The sequence below is a fragment of the Rosa chinensis genome, chromosome 4 (genome assembly GCF_002994745.2).
Source record: "Rosa chinensis cultivar Old Blush chromosome 4, RchiOBHm-V2, whole genome shotgun sequence".
NCBI classification, from domain to species: domain Eukaryota; kingdom Viridiplantae; phylum Streptophyta; class Magnoliopsida; order Rosales; family Rosaceae; genus Rosa; species Rosa chinensis.
The window spans coordinates 63,197,171-63,216,155 of record NC_037091.1 but is presented as its reverse complement, the minus strand read 5'-3'; the positions used below and the strand labels follow the sequence as shown (position 1 = coordinate 63,216,155).

The 18,985-nt window shown below is 38.3% G+C and overlaps 4 protein-coding genes across 8 annotated transcripts; 3 read left to right on the top strand and 1 right to left on the bottom strand.

Annotated features, from left to right (window-relative positions):
* Window positions 1-177: 177 nt before the first annotated feature.
* Window positions 178-1,625, bottom strand: LOC112195819. The gene is made up of 4 exons (XM_024336031.2): window positions 1,417-1,625; window positions 1,264-1,345; window positions 1,019-1,135; window positions 178-471 (listed from the first exon to the last, which is right to left on the bottom strand). Exons 1-4 carry the CDS (start codon window positions 1,533-1,535, stop codon window positions 421-423), a joined length of 369 nt encoding a protein of 122 aa, XP_024191799.1. The 5' UTR covers window positions 1,536-1,625; the 3' UTR covers window positions 178-420.
* A 1,102-nt stretch (window positions 1,626-2,727) lies between these two features.
* Window positions 2,728-4,277, top strand: LOC112200104 (serine carboxypeptidase-like 50). The gene has a single exon (XM_024341121.2). The coding sequence runs from the start codon at window positions 2,728-2,730 to the stop codon at window positions 4,153-4,155; it is 1,428 nt and encodes a 475-aa protein (XP_024196889.2). The 3' UTR covers window positions 4,156-4,277.
* A 2,464-nt stretch (window positions 4,278-6,741) lies between these two features.
* Window positions 6,742-8,302, top strand: LOC112196304 (serine carboxypeptidase-like 50). The gene has a single exon (XM_024336624.2). The coding sequence runs from the start codon at window positions 6,799-6,801 to the stop codon at window positions 8,131-8,133; it is 1,335 nt and encodes a 444-aa protein (XP_024192392.1). The 5' UTR covers window positions 6,742-6,798; the 3' UTR covers window positions 8,134-8,302.
* A 193-nt stretch (window positions 8,303-8,495) lies between these two features.
* Window positions 8,496-18,985, top strand: LOC112196303 (ATP-dependent DNA helicase homolog RECG, chloroplastic). Of its 5 annotated transcripts, XM_040517930.1 has the most exons (20): window positions 8,496-9,079; window positions 9,389-9,462; window positions 9,628-9,710; window positions 9,787-9,934; window positions 10,859-10,928; window positions 11,115-11,389; window positions 11,503-11,615; window positions 11,910-12,138; window positions 12,764-12,927; window positions 13,294-13,375; window positions 13,776-13,865; window positions 14,133-14,366; window positions 14,708-14,779; window positions 15,005-15,157; window positions 15,255-15,398; window positions 15,745-15,903; window positions 16,723-16,806; window positions 17,158-17,730; window positions 18,317-18,428; window positions 18,523-18,985. In XM_040517930.1, the coding sequence occupies exons 2-19, from the start codon at window positions 9,436-9,438 to the stop codon at window positions 18,407-18,409; spliced, it is 2,793 nt and encodes a 930-aa protein (XP_040373864.1). In that variant the 5' UTR covers window positions 8,496-9,079; window positions 9,389-9,435; the 3' UTR covers window positions 18,410-18,428; window positions 18,523-18,985. The 5 variants fall into 5 exon arrangements, with proteins under 5 accessions (XP_040373864.1, XP_024192389.1, XP_024192391.1 ...); XM_024336621.2 differs by having other exon boundaries at window positions 10,859-11,389; XM_024336623.2 differs by having other exon boundaries at window positions 8,497-9,079; window positions 9,799-9,934; window positions 10,859-11,389.

The following is an 18,985-nucleotide window of genomic DNA, read 5'->3' as shown; positions in this document are numbered from 1 at the left end:
TTGGAAGTTTTACTTGCTCATACTACTCCCAAAAATGATATCCGGATTGCAATTTTGTTTACATTAGGCACTAAATGGATGCACAGGTAAGTAACAAGTTAAAAGGCTGCACCAATGGAAGTTTCACCATAACAAAATCTCTTTTGGTCTGAAACTACGAAACTGGCTAGTGGCCGTAGATTATGAGGGCAGCAAAACACGTTGTTTAGCGGTAACTTGTGAAAATCACAAATTCATAATATACTGAGCCCAATGAAAAAGGCATACAAAATGGATTACAGGAAGTTTGTACATCAATTATTATGTGCGACTTGATACACGATTGGCATCAGATTTACTTTGAACATTACCACTGACTCTGAAGGTCATAGAGATACTGTTATAAGATCTCCTACATCATCTGGAAAATGGAATACCCTTCTAGCCACTTCCATCAAGTTGCCCAAGAGATAGAAGATGTGCCATGTATTGCTGCAAACATGTCAGTAAAAATGCACAAGTTAAACAGGCAACCTGAAGCAAATTCCTTCCTGCGTGACCTAATAAAAGCATGTTTAACACTAAACTCCTTGGAATTGTCAGAGTAATCTCTGAAGCAATGATACGTAATTGATTTGTCAACACTATTTCTATTAGAGCCATTCTTTTGGAAAATAGGTAACAAATTGCAGACAGGAATTTAAACTCTGAGAAGATTACACTGAACTCTTTTTTGATCCGTGTCTCCTTCCACTTATATCTCACCATGGCCGGTCGAAATACATTGGTCAAATTTCACCCCAATAAGCATAGTTTGTCCAAGGACAGGAAGATATGAATAATTAAATAAAGAGCACACAAAACTTATACCCCAGATGAATGCTTAGGCAACTTTTCATGAAACATGAGAGGTAGGATTTCTGAAATGCTGAGGCCTATAGTTATATATGACAATGTATTCAAATTAGCAAACATCATCATCCAAAAACCGAGCATTTCAATCGGAAAACTGGACGAACACTGTCAAGTATAAACTTACAGCATGGCACGCATAAGGCCCTTTCCCCTGACGCTCAAAGTGTTTAGCCATGATGCAGTACTCAATAGGACCCCATTCTTGGGTTTCAAAACAATTACCAAGGGCAGCTTTATACAACTGGAAACAGAACCAAGAATTCAAGTATCACATCCAACACTAAACCAATGCCAATCAAATCAAACACATCAAAACCACCCAAAAGAGTAAACCTTTCACGTTCTAAGACATTCACAGTACTCACAAACCTTAGCTTGGTCTGTCAGAAGCTCAGTTCCGGCTGGGTACGACGCATAGAATTGGTCACCTCTGGAAAACCCAGCTCTAGTTCTGGAAAACCCAGAACAACGTGAGCTTCAAGACCAGATAAGCATTTGAGCTAAAGCTTCAAAGTGGCTTACGTGTTGCTTGTGTAAGCGTAGCTCAAGACCACTGTGAAGCAGTAGAACCCAGTATATGACACGATTCTCCGAAACTTCTGAATCTTCAGAATGTCAAGGAAGCCATTGTAGAGCCTCATCTTGGAGAGGAAACCCTTTATTGGGTAAGATCGAACATTAAGCTTGAACACTGAAATGGGCCGGCGTGGTTGTTAAGAATAAGAACTGGCAAGACGCTATCTGGGCCTTTAGAGTGGAACTGCGGAAGTGTGTCGCAGGTTTTGCCGACGGAATTTCATTATTCGTTTTATTTTTTTTGGTCATAAATTTTTGTCGATCTTATATAATGACATATCAACATATGTTAAACCTTGTTAATCATTAATTTTTTTTGAAATTTTTCTATATCATACGTGTTTCAATTGGCAGATCATTGAAGTCTTGAACAAATTTTTTATTTTATGAATTTATCATTTTTTTTTACTTTAGAAAATTGTAAAAAAAAAATTATATCATGATTTTTGAATTCCATTGGTTGAAAAGTGTGTAAAAAAAAACTAAAAATCATTATTTGAAGATCGAGGAAATAAGAATACATAATTTTGGCAAAAAGTTGTGTACTATAATCTTCAATTTTTTATGAAATTGATGTTCTAATTTAAGTTTATTTTTTTAAGTTATGAGGTTCAGTTTCCACGAAATTGAGGCATGAGCTAACTACTAAATATTATAAATGGCCTGCATTCCTTTTAGCCAAGTGAATCTTCGTGAGACTCTTTTTTTAGTATAGATATTTGGACATGGATAAACTTCATGATGTTCTTACGCCCGAGGCCATTCAAAAGAACGGATTCCTCATTTGGTGAATCCAATTTTGATTAAGTCATTCAGCTTGGATTTTGCTCTATTAAAAGAATAGTTAGAAATGCTAGATTTTTTAGGGGGATAACATGCATTTATCGAATGTGCTCGCATTGTGTCAATTATTAATTAGAACCTAATTAACAAGATAAATATTAAAGTCTTACAACAACATAGATAACTAAGACGATGTCATGTAATATGGAGTATTAATACATTACGTGTATTGAACTTATGAATATGAAGCAAAAATTTTAGGCCAGACTTGTTGTTTTTTAATTGTCGGTTAATTAAACAAACACGATACAACCTGTTCTTCAAAATTCTAATCACAAATGCAATCTTTATCTCCATTATAAAACTGCTGCAAATTTCTAATTGATATTTGCTGTTTTCGTCCGTTGCTCTCTATGTAGTAGTCGTCCTTCCTATAAATAATATATGACAATCTTCACCTACTGTAAATCTCCAATGGAGTCAACGTGGACACCCAAGCTTCTTCTGAAGCTCACCTTCTTCATCTTCATCTCTGTTTTCATATTGCTTCAACTCTTTCCCATCTCCTATCTTCATCGAGCTCCATCCTTATGGCCACCCTCCAAGTTCTCATTGTTCACTGCTCCAATCTCTCTGTTTCCCAAGGAAGCTTTGCCCACCAAGTCAGGCTACCTCACAGTCAACTCCACCACAGGCTCTTCTATTTTCTACACCTATTATGAAGCTCAGAGCCTCACTTTCCCCGACCTCTCGCAAACCCCACTTATCATTTGGCTCCAGGGTGGGCCCGGATGCTCCTCCTTGTTTGGTAACTTCATGGAGATCGGGCCTTGGTATGTAAACTTAAACCATCATCATCGTGATCTTGATAATCAACCCTTTGTGCTTGAACCCAACCCCGGTTCTTGGAACCGGATTTTTGGACTTCTTTTCCTTGATAATCCAATAGGATCCGGGTTCAGCATCGCCTCGAGCAGCGAAGAAATCCCAAGAGACCAATTTTCGGTAGCTAAACACCTATACATTGCGATTACAAAGTTTATTGAACTTGATCCAATATTGTTTAGCTCTCGTCCACTATATATAGCAGGCGAGAGCTATGCTGGCAAGTACGTGCCAGCAATTGGGTACTATATACTCAAGAAGAATGAAGAGTCCAATCATTTGGTTAATTTAGCTGGCGTAGCTATAGGAAATGGTTTGATAGACCCGGAGACTCAGGTGGGCACTCATGCAGACAATGCTTACTTTTCGGGCTTGATCAATGAGAAACAAAGGAGGGAGATGGAGATGTATCAGAACGAGGCAATCAGGCTAGCCAGATTGAAGCGATGGAGAGATGCGACCGATGCAAGGTACCGAGTTGTGGATATGCTGATTGACATGACAGGATTAGCCACATTGTTTGACTACTCCAAGAAAGCGCCTTACCACAAGACTCAATGGGTCACTGACTTTTTACACGATGAAAGGGTGAAGAGAATTATGAGTGTGGAGGAGCCCGCAGTGTTTAGAAATTGTAGCCATGTGGTGCAAGTTGCTTTGTATGATGATAACATGAAGAGTGTGAAGTACATGGTGGAGTTGTTGGTGAAGAGAAGCAAGGTGTTGTTGTATCAAGGGCAGTTTGATTTGTGGGATGGGGTGTTTTCGACCGCGGCGTGGGTGAAGACATTGCAATGGGAGGAGATTCAGAGATTTTTAGCGGCGGGGAGGAGGGTTTGGAGAGGGAGAGGGGATGAGCTTGCAGGGTATGTGCAGAAATGGAAGAGTTTGAGCAATGTTGTGGTTTCAAGAGCAGGGCATCTTGTGCCGGCTGACCAGCCATTGAATTCTCAGGCAATGATTGAAGGCTGGATTTTGGAAACAGGGTTGTTTAGCGACGATGAGCAATTGTTCTGAGTTCTAGAAAGTTAATTGTTTATTGGTTAATGATCGTCGAGTAAATTAAGCTCGCTACCTTGCTTGATATTTCTTTTCTTGGTCGAGAAGTATTTGGTTCTTCAAATTGTGAGTGAGGTGCTGTCACCAAGGTTCTAAAAAACGCTAGGCGCTAGTCAGGCGGTGACCCAGGGACTAGCGCCTAGGGGCCTAGGCGGGGACTAGGCGGTTTTTTTTTAATTTTTAAATTATTTTAATGACATATAATAATATAAATGACAACATTTAAAGTCTAAAAATTAATTATAAATATAAAAATAGTCAAAATATAGAATAAATTAGGGTTTATGACCGCCTAGGCTCCGCCTAGAACCGCCTAGTCCCCGCCTAGCACCACCGCCTAGCCCGCCTAGTCCCCGCCTAGTAGCCCAGCGCCTAAGGGAAACGCCTAGGCCAAAATCGGAGCGGTTCCTTGCCGCCTAGCGCCTAGGCGGTCGCCTAGGCCGATTTTTAGAACATTGGCTGTCACCAAGTGTCACACACCAGAGTTTTTTTTTAGTTTTTTTTTTTTTAGAGATAACGATTGTATTCATAGTAAAATACTTAGGCCAGAATGACACAATACATAGTTCCCACCAGGGGTGATAGGTGCCATTACACTTAGAACAATTCCGCTTCTTTATTCAGGAGCCTATCAAAACAAGAATATTCTAACTAGGAAAAATAGTAAAGAAACAGTTTCTGAAGCCAATGCGCTCAATTGTGGTGCATCAGGAAACTATTCAATTTGGATGTAGAATATAGACTGTTCTGTAGGCTTACGTCAAGCATAAGCATGGTTAGCTGAGTCGTTCCTCCCATATCCCAAACCTGAAACCCAAGAGGACCAAAGACCACTCGCTTAGTCCAAAGATAGGTCCAAATCCACGAAAGCATCATCCCTGTTTTGGGCACCAAACATATTTTGGGCCCCATTCTAGCCCACATCGCGGCCACTGCCATTGGTGGCTCACTAGGGCCGGCCCATAACTGTCCACCAAACAGGGCACGAAACTGATTTTCTCACCGAGGTTGAGTTAGGCTTTTCACTGGGCCACCCAAATGATTTGGACCCCCATTTAGAAGAGGGCAGCCCCTCATCGTCGACCACGATCGCCGCTGCTTCCAGGACAGCCCCTGTTGCCTTCAAGATCTCCAGCCAGCGCACATGTCTCGCCTCCGCATCACCAATAGCTACCCACCAGGCCGCTGCTTCGCCTTTCAAACTGCCCTCAGGTCGAAGCTCCAACTGTACAGGTCGAAACACCATATTCGCTCCACGTTAGGCCCCAGACTCCGTCGTCTGCCTTGATCAATTGAATTCCCAACCAAGGTGGCTAGGGTTTCCGACAATCCACTTCAAACCCAGTTCAACACTGGCTTTTGAAGTCAAAATTGCAGCCACGCCCGTCACAACGTCAACAGCTTTAAGCCATGCTCTACTTGGCTTGATTCGACCCCAATCAATTAAAAAATCTCTATCTTCAATCTCATATCGGAAAGCATCAAGGCTCCCCAATGATTTTTCCTACTAGTTGTCGGTACCCGTAAGTCTAAGATTCACATCGTCTGGTGCGCGGAAGATCGATTGAAAGCTCGTCGGAGTGAGTCAACATTGGATGATCTTGAGAATGCATTGAGAGACAGCGGGAGAGGGGCCATTTGGTGTTGGGGCCGACCTCCTCTGATTGAATTCTCAGCCAAGGCGGCTAGGGTTTGGGAGAAGACAGAAGAGGTTCCGCTTCATAGAATTGTTTTTCCAACAGGGGAAGAAAGAATCTTTTTTAAGAAATGTTATCGTCACGCACCAGAGCTTTATTTATACGAAATGATGAAAAATTCGAACCGAATGAGTTAATGTCTTTATTCGCTCACTTTTAACATAATTTTTTTACAGAATCTCTCAAAAGCTTCCTATGCCACGTGACTAATCTCTTGGCACATGTAAAATGTTCTAACTATGTATTGCAGCACAATGTCGAACTATTTTGACAACTTCATGAGTCACACATGGGTAGGAGGTTCCCAACATGACACTTAACCACTAGGTCACTTTGCAATATCGGATAAAAAAGATTACAACTAAAATATAACACAAGATCTACAAATAACAATCACAGAAATATCAAACAAAAATTTACCAATGTTCTGAAAAAAAAAAAAAAAAAAAACAATAATGATGGGGAATCATGACAGAATGAGTTAGCTTGATCAATATTGATTGGAATGGAATATAATCGGATAAAAACTGGTGTGTTTGGTTGGAATGGAATATTGCCTACTTATGTTGCTCGCGTTTCTGTATTTTAATCTTTCTGGTTTAAGATGTTTTAGGGGAGTTACTTTGTTGTTGTATTTGTTTCTTATCGAAAGAAAAAGACCAATAATGATTGAGAACCATAATTGTATCAGTTTGACCAATTTTGATCCATTCAAACCAAGTAATGTTAATGCAATTTGGCATCATCTATAGTTTTATTCGGTATATTTGGCGCCTAGTTCTCGTTGAAGAACCCAACAACAGTACTCACGTCACCACTTTTAACATGTAAGCACAGTTACTTTATAATCTTATCATCACACTCCAACAAAGACAATTCAACATTGTACACTCCAAAGTCTACAATGGAGTCTACACCCCAAAACCTCCTGTGCTTCTTCTTCTTCTTCCTCCTCCACCGCACCACAGCCTCATCACCGCCGCCTCTCTTCCCCAAACAAGCCCTCCCCACAAGGTCAGGCTACCTCCCAGTCAACCCCACGACAAACTCTGCCATATACTACACTTTCTATGAAGCTCAAACCCCAATCTCACCTCTCTCACAAACTCCACTCCTCATTTGGCTCCAGGGTGGCCCCGGCTGCTCCTCCATGATCGGCAACTTCTTCGAGCTCGGTCCCTGGCGCGTCAACTTCCACAAGCACCCCTCCGAGCCCCTTGCCTTGGAGCCCAACTCTGGTTCTTGGAACCGCATTTTCGGCTTGGTTTTTCTTGACAATCCTATAGGCACCGGATTCAGCATCGCTGCGAAGCCCGAAGAGATACCAACTGATCAGTTTGGAGTTGCAAAGCACTTGTTCGCTGCGATCACCAAGTTTGTTGAGCTTGATCCAGCTTTTAAGTCGAGGCGTATTTACATTACTGGGGAGAGCTATGCAGGGAAGTATGTTCCGGCTATTGGTTACTACATTTTGAAGAGGAATGCCGAGTTAAGTGAGTCTAAGCGTGTGAATTTGGGCGGTGTTGCTATCGGAGATGGGCTAACAGACCCGGTGATTCAGGTGGCTACTCATGCTGCGAATACTTACTTCTCTGGTTTGATCAATGAGAGGCAGAAGAGTGAGCTGGAGGAGCTTCAAGTTGCGGCGGTGAGGTTGATTAAGGCGAGGAATTGGCGTGAGGCAACGAATGGCCGAAACAGAGTTTTGAGGAGGTTGCAAAATATGACAGGGCTGGCTACTTTGTATGACTACACAAAGAATGCCGACTACGAAACCAGTTTGGTTGGGGAGTTGTTGAGCCATAAGGAGGTGAAGAAGGCGTTGGGGGTGTCGAATGTGTCCATTGTTTTTGAGGAGTGTAGTGATTTAGTGGGAGATGTGTTGCACGCGGATGTGATGAAGAGTGTGAAATACATGGTGGAGTTTCTTGTGAAGAACAGCAAGGTGTTGCTGTATCAAGGGCAGTATGATCTGCGAGACGGTGTGTTTTCCACCGAGGCTTGGGTGAAGACCATGAAATGGGAAGGGATACAGAAGTTTCTGTCGGCAGATCGGAATGTGTGGAAGTTGGGTGGAGAAACTGCTGGTTATGTTCAGAAATGGGGGAGTTTGAGCCAAGTTGCGGTTTCAGGTGCTGGTCATCTTTTGCCAACTGACCAGCCATTGAGAGCTCAAGCAATGATTGAAGACTGGGTTTTGGATAAAGGGTTGTTTGCCAATGTTCATGAGGCTATATAATCTGTCATCACTATGTTCCTGAACATAAGAGTTGTACCCTGTAATGTTCAGTCATTGTTTTATCACTATTAGAATTTGGGGCAGTATTCAGGTTAAGCTTACCTCATAATTATTGAATAAATCAATCAAGCCCTTTCTATTTATGATGATCAATAACCTGTTACATGAATATGTTTTGCCCAGAAAATTAATTAGTGACCATCAAAGACTGGAACTTTGGCCTATTCTCTCTGGCTTAAAATTCCACTGAAACTTCATCTATAAAGGTTTACTAAATCCCAGAATTCTGGTTCTCAATGCATCAATGTCCAACGTAATATACAAACCAGAGACTGATAAAATTTGTTGAAATAAATAGTGCCTCTAAATAAGAAAAATACCCAGAATGTAATGGCTAATGGAGGCGGGTTTGTGAAGAGAGAAAATTGGATGGGAAAAGAAGCCTGGAACTTATTTGGGTTATAGACCCTCGTAAGTACCAAAGCTCCAGTTCCACAACCCAATAAGCACAGAACCCGTACTATGATGCCATCGTCAAAAAGACTTGATCTTTAGGGCTTGAACGGCAGGGAGTCCTGTAGAAAACCTACAAGCAAAATCAGAGCCACTGATTCTTACGCATAGATGCATAAAGCTCTGCCCTTTTGCCTCGGCCCTTATTATAACATTGAAAATAATTCAAATCTGAAGCAACTAAGAAAAAAACTGGGAGAAGGAGGCAGAGAACTTCGCAGTTAAAACCCTAGATTAGATTTGATATAGCAGCAGCTAGCACTTCAGATATTTATAGCCACTGAAACAGGGCCAGAGCCAGATCAGGCCCATCAGAGTCCTCATCAGGCCTGGGCCCAAAAATATGAAGAAAGGAATTGGGAACTGAATTTGTGTCACCGGAAGCGTTTCTGGGTGTTACTGATTTTACAGAGCATTGAGGATTGAGCAATAGGTACTTCCGCAACTTCCCTTTTGTTTTTGGTTTCCATTTCCCAATAGAAAAACAAGCGGTGGTGTTTCAGTTCAGCCCAAAAGCTACAAGCTTTGATTCCCAGAAGTTGCCCATTAGTTTCTTTCTTTCTGTATCTAATTACATAATCGCTATGATTTCATTATTTCCAGTTCAGGTAGCTAAAGAGCTCTGTTTTGATTGAGAAAGGCTGATACTTGTTTGTAGTGTTGAAAATGTGAGTTTTGGAATCGAGCAACTGAAGCTGTCTTACTAATCTTGTGCTGTGTATGCATTATCATTCTTGTGCAGGTTTGATGTTTTTTGTTAGTTAGGCATGTCCTGTTTATGCACCAAGTATGGCACTGGCAGTTTCAGCTGGCATGGTATGTTTTAGTTGCCTCCACTAGAAACCCCCGTCTTTCTGTAATTGAAAAAAAAAAAAAAATCACCTTTCGTTATTTCGAGTTGTTTAGATGTCACCGTTGTTCAATAAGATGTTACGAGTTTGGATATCTAGCGAATTGAAGTTTCCAACCTTTTGTTTTCAGTGTTTCGGTGGAAATGGATTGAGGAGTGCAATAGCTTTTGAAGCTGAGAAGGGATATCGGAATGCATTGGGTAGCAAAATGAGGTTTGTTTGTTCTTCGCAACTTGATACTCTGATGACAAAAAGTAAATGATTATGTGATGCACAATTTGCATGGTAGTTTTTATTGCAGGTTCAGTACTTTTCTCCTTTCCAAAGTATTGAAATTATGTTCTCGATCAAAGCATACTTTTGCTAAGAGTATTTTGGAGGAGGCAGATAGTTATGGCATAGCAAGCATCTCAGATCGGTCAAAGCTGCTTAACAAGGTATCCTTCTGGTCAATAGATTTTTGATTCTCCTGAAAGTTTCTGTTTTGTATGCATAATGTTGAATTCTGATGAGAGGCTTGTTGTTGAGTACCCATTCCCTGGCATAGCTCTTTCCAGTTGGAACTTGTAATTTGTAACTAAGCTGTCACTTTGTTGAGATAAAGAAATGATTAAAAGTAGTCAGCATATAGGATCCTACTTCTTATATGGTATCAGCTATATGGTTATGAAGAGAATGCGGCTCCTTACATTATTGGAAAGTGGCTTCTAAGTGAGCTATTTCAGGTCATTGACTTCAGTACACAGTTTTGGAGAATATTTGGCTCATTCAGGCTTTGGTCTCTCACAGTTAGTCGCCATTTGAACTGATGCTTGCGTTGATTTCAGTGATAGCTTGTGTCTTATGAACATACATGACTTTTGTCCTGTAGTTACTTCTTGTCATTTCTCTATGTCTCAGTAGGACGATCCTCCTCTTTAAATATATTATTATCATGGTGATGCTCTCCTATATTAAAGTATGTAGAAGCATGTTTAATATGAGCTGTGGTAACATGGCTATTGTACTTGCATTAGTAGATTGTCTTTTGTGAAGCTCTAATCCCCTGGTGTCCTGGATCTCTCAAATCCATCATTGTGCATTTTAGAACATGATTTAGTATAAGGAATGCTGTAAGGAGAAAATAAGTGATATAGCTCATGTCCACCCCGAATATGCTTTTCCAATTTTTGATTATGTCAGAATTTGGTTTCGTTATAACTATATTTTTCTGTAGTTTTGCATTTGAAGAATTTCACTTTTGGTGAGGCATTATTCATGTGTCCTCCAAGTTGTTCTCTAGTCATCTATCTTTATGACTGCACTATTGCCTTTATATAAGTTTACTGTAGTTCATATTTGATCTTTTTCCTTTCTTTTAGGTATCTGTTTTGATGGGTTATGATGGTCTTCATGATTTAATTGAGAATGAAAGAGCTGAAAAGCATTATGGTATGAATTTTAAAGATGCAATGGATGATTTTGATGCCTCCTTTGTCTGCAAGAGATTTCCATCAATCATTTTGGGTGATTCCCCTCCGGTGGAATTGTATGATGGGACTGCTAATTTCTTTGAAAAATTGACACTTTTAACAACTCAAAGTCCTGAAGGATTTCCTTCTGGCTCTACGATTGAAGAGCAGGAGGGAGATTATCTCTATGAAACAGGGGATTCTCTGTATCCTGCGTTTCCAAGTGAAGAAACTTCCTTGTTAACAGATGATCAGTCCACGACTTTGGCTACTGAGAGATACACATATCAACCAGTTCCTGTGGAGGAATCTTCTAACAAAGTTTCGCATAAATCACAAAAGAATGTGCCTGATGAGGTGTTCCTGGACAATTCTATCAGTTGTATACCTGGAATAAGTAAGAAGCGTCTCAATCAGCTAGAAAATTGTGGCTTTCATACGGTGAGTTTTTGGAGATATAGTAAAGGAACCGTCCCCATTTTCATTGAAAATTAAAAGGAAAAATGCCTTAGATCGCATCTTTTCTCTCTGTCACTTTTTTTTTCCCTATATAGGTGCGGAAATTGCTGCACCACTTTCCTCGGACCTACGCTGATTTACAGAATGCTCAAATTGACATAGATGACGGCCAGTACTTGATTTTCATTGGAAAGATATTAAAATCAAGGTAATTAATTTCTGCCTGTAGTTAACTTTACATACGAAAATAATCTGTCAGCAACTTTCCTGTTAAGATATACAAGCAGTCTGAAGTTTTTGTCTTGGTATACGAAATAATTTGATTGGTGATATTAGTATTGTAATAGGCACTCTGTGTCCTCACCTTACCAATTGGGTGAGCGAAGCACTGAGGTTATAATATGACATATTCTAAGTTACTTGACTAATTACACTGCTTGCTTTGCTTCCTAGCAATTAAGTAATGGAAGTTTCAGTTTTGATTATTCCTGTTATCTTACAGGGGAATCAAAGCTGGTACTTCTTTTTCAATTGTTGAGGTTGTCGTGGGTTGTGAAATTGCTGACGATAAAATAACCGAGCATAAGGATGATTCTACGGATTGTAGAAGGAAGACAATATATTTGCATCTGAAGAAATTTTTTCGTGGTACACGTTTTACTTCTCTACCGTTTCTTAGAATAGTTGAGAAGAAGCACAGAGAGGGAGACTTTGTATGTGTTAGTGGTAAGGTATGTTTATCGGTTTTCTTGCTTGTTCAGTACCTTTTTTATCTTTTGATCTTGTTCGGTACTTTCATGGACTTCAATGTGTTCTATTGGTATTGCATACGCTGTTCCTTACAACATAGAAATGTGGTTTTCATTCTGGTACTCGATTATATAGTCAATTATGATTAAGATAAAAAATACTGTTCAAGAAGGAATATCTTTGTTTCGTTTGGACACCTATTTACTTGGAGCTGGTCCCTACTGGATGGAATCTGACAGAATCTAAGTCCTCAGTTCAATGATTTTGTTTCTTGTTATTAATAAATATTGCTGTATTTGCGGATTGCTTTTGGCATTTTCATAATGCTATGAGAAAACTGATTGCCTACAGTCATGTGAATTGCATTGAAGACCTTTTGACTTGTTAACTTTTCCTCACTGATTAGTGCCTTTTGCAGCACCTTTAGTTCCATTTGATATGCAATTATATAAATGGCTCGCCTCTTCATGTACTGAAAATTATTAATGATTGGTACATTGATACCTCTTTCTATGGAATGCATCAAATGTTATCTTAAAGATATTATCCTCAGTTTTCTAATCTTAATCTGGAGACCTGTACTTATGACGGTGCCGTTTAATATAGGTGAGGATAATGCCTGCTAAAGATCACTATGAAATGAGAGAATATAATATTGATGTCCTTAAAGATGAAAATGACTTGTCTTTTCATGCAAAAGGGAGGCCATATCCTATATACCCTTCAAAAGGAGGCTTAAATCCTGACGTTTTGAGAGATATCATTGCAAGGTTCGTGCCTGCTATATTTTCAGTACGTTAATTTTTAACATGATGACACAACTCCTCCCTTGCAGAGTGAGATTTACAAATTCTTAATGTTCTTACTCTAAGATACTTTAGGCTATTAGATCTTTTCCTTATAAATTTGTACTATTTGCATTAGTTTCTGGATGAATGGCTGGTTTGCTCAATCTTCTTGTAGGCTCCATTTATGTTTTGATATACTATGTAAATAACTCTCCTTGTTTTAAATTATGGGAATTGCCTCTTGGTTCTTTCACTTATGAATTTGCCAGTATTGGATGAATTGGACAATTGCTTTGTAGTTTTCTCTAAAACTAATAACGTAAATCTGTAATGTGTTACCTATTCCAGAGTTGTACAAGTTTTACCTATCAATATTGATCCTATTCCTAAAAGAATCACTCTGGAATTTGGGCTGCTCAGTCTTCATGATGTAAGTACCTTTACTCTCATTCTTATTATGAAGCTTACTTGTAAAGTTGTAATCTATAGCTTCATAACTAAGTCATGGTCACTTATTAATTTGATAACATGCATTGGAACTAAAATATGTTAATTTTCATATGTTTTTCATCCAAATCACTAAAATATTGTGGTTAGCTTTAATTTTGTATCATTGGTTATATCATCCTTCCTACAACTATATAGTTTTTTTTTTCTTTTGTGCCAAATGGTGTTTAATGTACTCAGAGCATAGCATGCATCTCCATCCACCTCACTTTATCTCGGTGTGCATAATTTTTGGTAGAGCTATATTTGCCTCCTTGGTGTTCTTTTGATAACTGTCTTGTACAAAAACAATAAAATGAGCAATATGATTGTTAACAATACAGGCTTATACTGAGATTCACCAACCAAAGAGTATGAGTGAAGCTGATTTGGCTCGGAAGAGGCTAATATTTGATGAGTTCTTTTACCTTCAGGTAATGTCGATTCAAATTGTTCTTAGTTGTTCTCTTCATATTAAGCTTTCAAATTTCTATTATCTGTGACCACTTTTGCTATTGTGGAATGTTTCCATCTTATTGTGACCATACATACTATTGTATAATTTTATATGATTTGTGTTGTTTCTAAGTTCATACTAAATTCCTAGTGACATTTTTAGTTTTTGCAAATTGTGCTTTCTTATTATGCAATGATCAAGTCATGAATAGAACTGAACTGACCCAATTATAATCACCTATCAGCTAGCGCGCTTATACCAAATGCTTGAAGGGCTTGGTACACAAATAGAGAAAGATGGATTGCTAAATAAGTATAGGAAACCTGAATCAAGTGCTGCTTATATGGAAGACTGGTCCAGTCTTACCAAGAAGTTTCTAAAAGCTCTTCCGTATGCCCTTACGGGTAGTCAGCTCACTGCTGTTTCAGAAATTATCTGGGATCTCAGGCAACCAGTTCCAATGAATCGGCTTTTGCAGGTTTTAATTCTTGATTACAAGATTATTTTCAGGATTAGTACAACTAGTAAATATATGTTAATTCTATTCTGATATTGCAATTCTACATCTTGATCTGAATCTACTTACTGCACTTAAAAAGTCTTCATATTATGTAACTGGAGTTAGATTATGTACACTATATACAAGAGCTTACCACGTGACTGTGAGGACAAGATACTCGTTAGCTTATGTTCAATACAATTTTAGGCCAAGACTTTTACACTAGTTCTTTCCTCTCTTCTAATAGATGTGGCATACACTAGATATATTCGAAAATTTAATATTCTTGGTTGATAATGTGCTGTTTTATATATTTTCAGGGTGATGTTGGCTGCGGTAAAACTGTAGTTGCTTTTCTAGCATGCATGGAGGTAATGGGCTTTGGATATCAGGTTGGACTTTTGAAAACTTTTCCTTGTCATTCATGTTTTTTTAGCAATTACTTTATACAGTTAATAAATATGGTTGTCCAATGCTAGGAGTCCATTTAATTGAACATCAATTACTTTGATTAATTTCAAACCTTTCTTCATTCATATTCTCAAATGCATTATAGTTATTATCACTTGTTCATAGCAGAATAGATTTCTGATTGTTTCTCTTTATTTTATGTATAGGCAGCTTTCATGGTTCCTACTGAGTTGCTTGCCGTCCAGCATTACGAGCACTTGAAGAATTTGCTTGAAACTATGGAGGATGTTGAGTGCAAACCTTCTATTGCCTTACTAACAGGATCAACCCCGTCAAAACAGTCACGGATGATTCAAAAGGCAAGTAATAACGTCCAGTTCTGTTGTTTTTTTTTTGGTTAAATAAAATGTATTGGTAATTCGATAATAACTTATTTGTGATGTTATGGATCATCAGAGTCTCCAGACTGGAGAGATATCAATGGTCATTGGAACGACTAGTTTAATAGCTGACCGTGTGGAGTTCTCTGCATTACGGATTGCTGTGGTGGATGAACAACATCGTTTTGGTGTCATCCAGAGAGGACGGTTTAACAGTAAGGTTGTCTATTGGACTAAAAATGTTGGTCATGTTCTGTGAGGGAGTATGTTTACTTTGTCTGCTAACTTTGTTACAATTTGAATATATATAACAAATGAATGATTAGTTCTTGTTGATATTTTTGTGGAAAATCATTGCCACTAATTTTTTTATTGAAGAGATTTGTTATTGATAATTGGTAATGCTAAGTTGAGGCAAACTTTGGAGCTTCTAGTTGGTATGGATTAATCGAACATTTCTTCTAAAATAATAATAATGTGGCATTAAGAATCCATTCCTTTAAACGTGTTCCTTTTTATCCTAAATTCAATTTATATCAAGCTAACAGAGGCACTATTCCCTGCAGCTATACTATACCTCCATAATATCAAACATGCTAGCCACAAACTCAGATGGAACCTCCAAAGGTGAAAAGCATATGGCTCCTCATGTTCTTGCCATGTCAGCTACTCCGATCCCAAGGACGCTTGCTCTGGCTTTATATGGGGATATGTCATTAACACAAGTATGCTTGCTTCTTGCTGTTCTTTCATGCTCGTTTACGTTGGAACAAAGATCTCCCTCACTTTTGTTTTTCTTTTCTCTGCACCTGAATTAAGTTCACCCCCAACCAAAAAAAAAAAAGAATCTTTAGAAATCAGATTATTTTAAAAAAAAATTATCTTCAAGGCTTAAAAAGAATGGAAATCATAGAGTTATTTCATTTTGCAATCAAATTGTTATTATCTTAGCTTTCCACATCCTAAAAAGTTGACACAAAAATAAATATATTTCAAGTTTAGTAATTCAAACCAGCGGAACCAGGATTTTAATCTTCTGGGGGTGAGGTTTTTTGTTTTTTGGCTAATGAGGGATGTGAAAACACCAAGCTAAATTATGTGTATGAATACATATAGAAAAAGCAGAGTTCTGTGTCCATAAGAGATGTGATCGTAGTTATAATCTTTAATTCATATAGAACAAGATCGTAGTTAATTATGACCAATTAATGTATCAAAGCCAGACTAATTCTATAAGTGGGGGCTGTCCTTGATATTTTATTATACTTTTCCATAGCATGGCAAGTAATTATGTATGTAATTATGGGGGCAGACTAATTCTATATATGTAATTATGTATGCAAACGTTTGGTGAGTGACGGCGGCAGCCCCCATTGGGCACAATGTAGGTCTGCCAGTGATTCTAACCTTTTTCTGTAACAGATTGAGTGCTACATTTCACGTCCAAAATAAATAAATAAATGAGTGCTACATTTGTACAGAATTGATATCCTGTAAACTGAATGTTCTCTCATCCTCTTGTTTCTACTTTCTTTAAATTACAGATAACAGACTTGCCACCAGGAAGAATACCAGTGGAGACATTCATTATTCAAGGAAATGAAAATGGGTATGAGGATGCATATGAGGTGATTGTCCTTGATTTAAACCCGCAACAAGACTACCAATAGATTTTCTTTTCTTATAAACAAATCTGTTCCAGTTTAAATAAATTAATTGATATTTGAAAAATAATAAGCCATTACTGCATACAAGGATTTCTTGGTAGACTGGATATTTAAAGCATAAGAAAGAGAGTGAAAATTGATCATAGATATATAGCTAAGGCTGCTAAGCTCATCATTCTGGTTGTCACTGTTACTTAGATGATGATCCTTGATGTATTTATTATTTTTATGTTGATTAGAATTATTAGAATAACTAGAATTTTCTAGTTCCACCTTTTTTAGTATCTGAGTAATATATATAACATGTGACAGATGATGCTCGATGAGTTAAAAGAAGGAGGCAAAGTGTATCTAGTGTATCCAGTCATTGAACAATCTGAGCAGCTGCCTCAACTCCGTGCAGCTTCTGCGGATTTTGAAGCTATATCTCATAGGTTTCAGGGCTACAGCTGTGGATTGTTGCATGGAAAAATGAAGAGTGATGAGAAAGATGAAGCACTGAGAAAGTTTAGGTCTGGAGAAACAAATATACTTCTTGCCACACAAGTAATTGAGATTGGTGTTGATGTCCCAGATGCATCTATGATGGTTGTTATGAATGCTGAGAGGTTTGGGATTGCTCAGTTACATCAACTTAGAGGACGAGTTGGACGAGGTGTGAGAAAGTCTAAGTGTATACTGTTAGCATCTTCTGAGAGTAGCCTACCGCGGCTGAAGGTCCTTGGGAAATCATCAGATGGGTTTTACTTGGCGAATATGGACCTTCTTTTACGTGGACCTGGTAACTTGCTTGGCAAGAAACAGTCGGGACATCTTCCAGAATTTCCTATTGCAAGATTGGAAATAGATGGCAATATCTTACAAGAAGCACACCTTGCTGCTCTGGTAATTAGTATTCCTTTATTGCACATTTTTATCATTTACTTTTGTGATAAACTTTTTTTGGTCAATGACTTCTGTGATAAATTTGGTCATCACATCTCTTACATTGTTTCTATATTTCAATGAGGTATTAGTACAAATGTTTAAAGTTTGGTGTCTACGCTGCAAATAAGTTTGTATTTCTGCAAAAGTACCATCTTATGAGTTTGTGTCTGCATTGTCTATTCTAGGTTTGGTTCTGCAGTACATGATGGTCATGTGTTGTTTGGTCAGAAGTAACTTGGCCTATTCATGTCTCATTTTCATGTGGTCATACAGAGCTGTATTTTTAGGTTTTAACTGATCATAGTATATATTGTCCAAAAGAAAATTGATCATAATTTTTCAGAACACAAAATGATACTTTTTTGGTTAAGTTAGTTTATCATTACATACCTTTAGTACATTTCCTGTGTTGATAAAATTTCATTTCTGAAATCCACGAATAAACTGCATTTCTTTTTTATTCTGCAAGTCCAGTTTGGTAATGTTTTGGTTCATGTAGTATAGTTCTTTATGCAAGGTGTGGTTTTTTTTTTTTTTTTCACAGAAAATTTTAGGTGATTCTCATGATTTGGAGCAATTCCCGCTGCTCAAAGCAGAGCTTAGCATGAGACAGCCTCTGTCTATTCTGGGTGACTGAGGATAGCCAAGGGCCCGAGGTAAAAGCTAAAAGCCGGGATCTTGTACGGTTGTTGTACTGATTACATCTTCACTTTTTCTGTTTATTAACGCCTTCTCTGATTATGCTTTTAGGTACCATATTTTTTGTACATCAAAGGTTCACTAGCTTTGATGTTTCTATGCAATTCTTCGTGATGGTAATTCCAACAACGACTTAGAGGCTGCACTTGTATACTTAGAAAATACAGGTACATAAGAACACAGGAGCTTGTAGGTCCTGATGTTAGAGGGCTGGGTTTGTTGGAACCAAATAAACTTCTTGAAGTTTAATTGGGCGAGCACTTGGTATTTGACAATTGTAACAAATACTTGGCTAGTCATCCGCAGAAGGGGCCTTTTTACATCTAAGGATGCTTAAAGATGATGAATTATGTGGGTACTGCGATGTCTAATGTTTAATTATTTTTTCGTTTCATTCTTGTATCTGAAACGTGTAGGTTCAACAGAAGAGAGTACCTGACCAAAAATGACGAGAAGGTCTTGTTGTATGTACTGTGTCTTAAGGATAAACTCATTAAAAATTCAATGCCCCTCC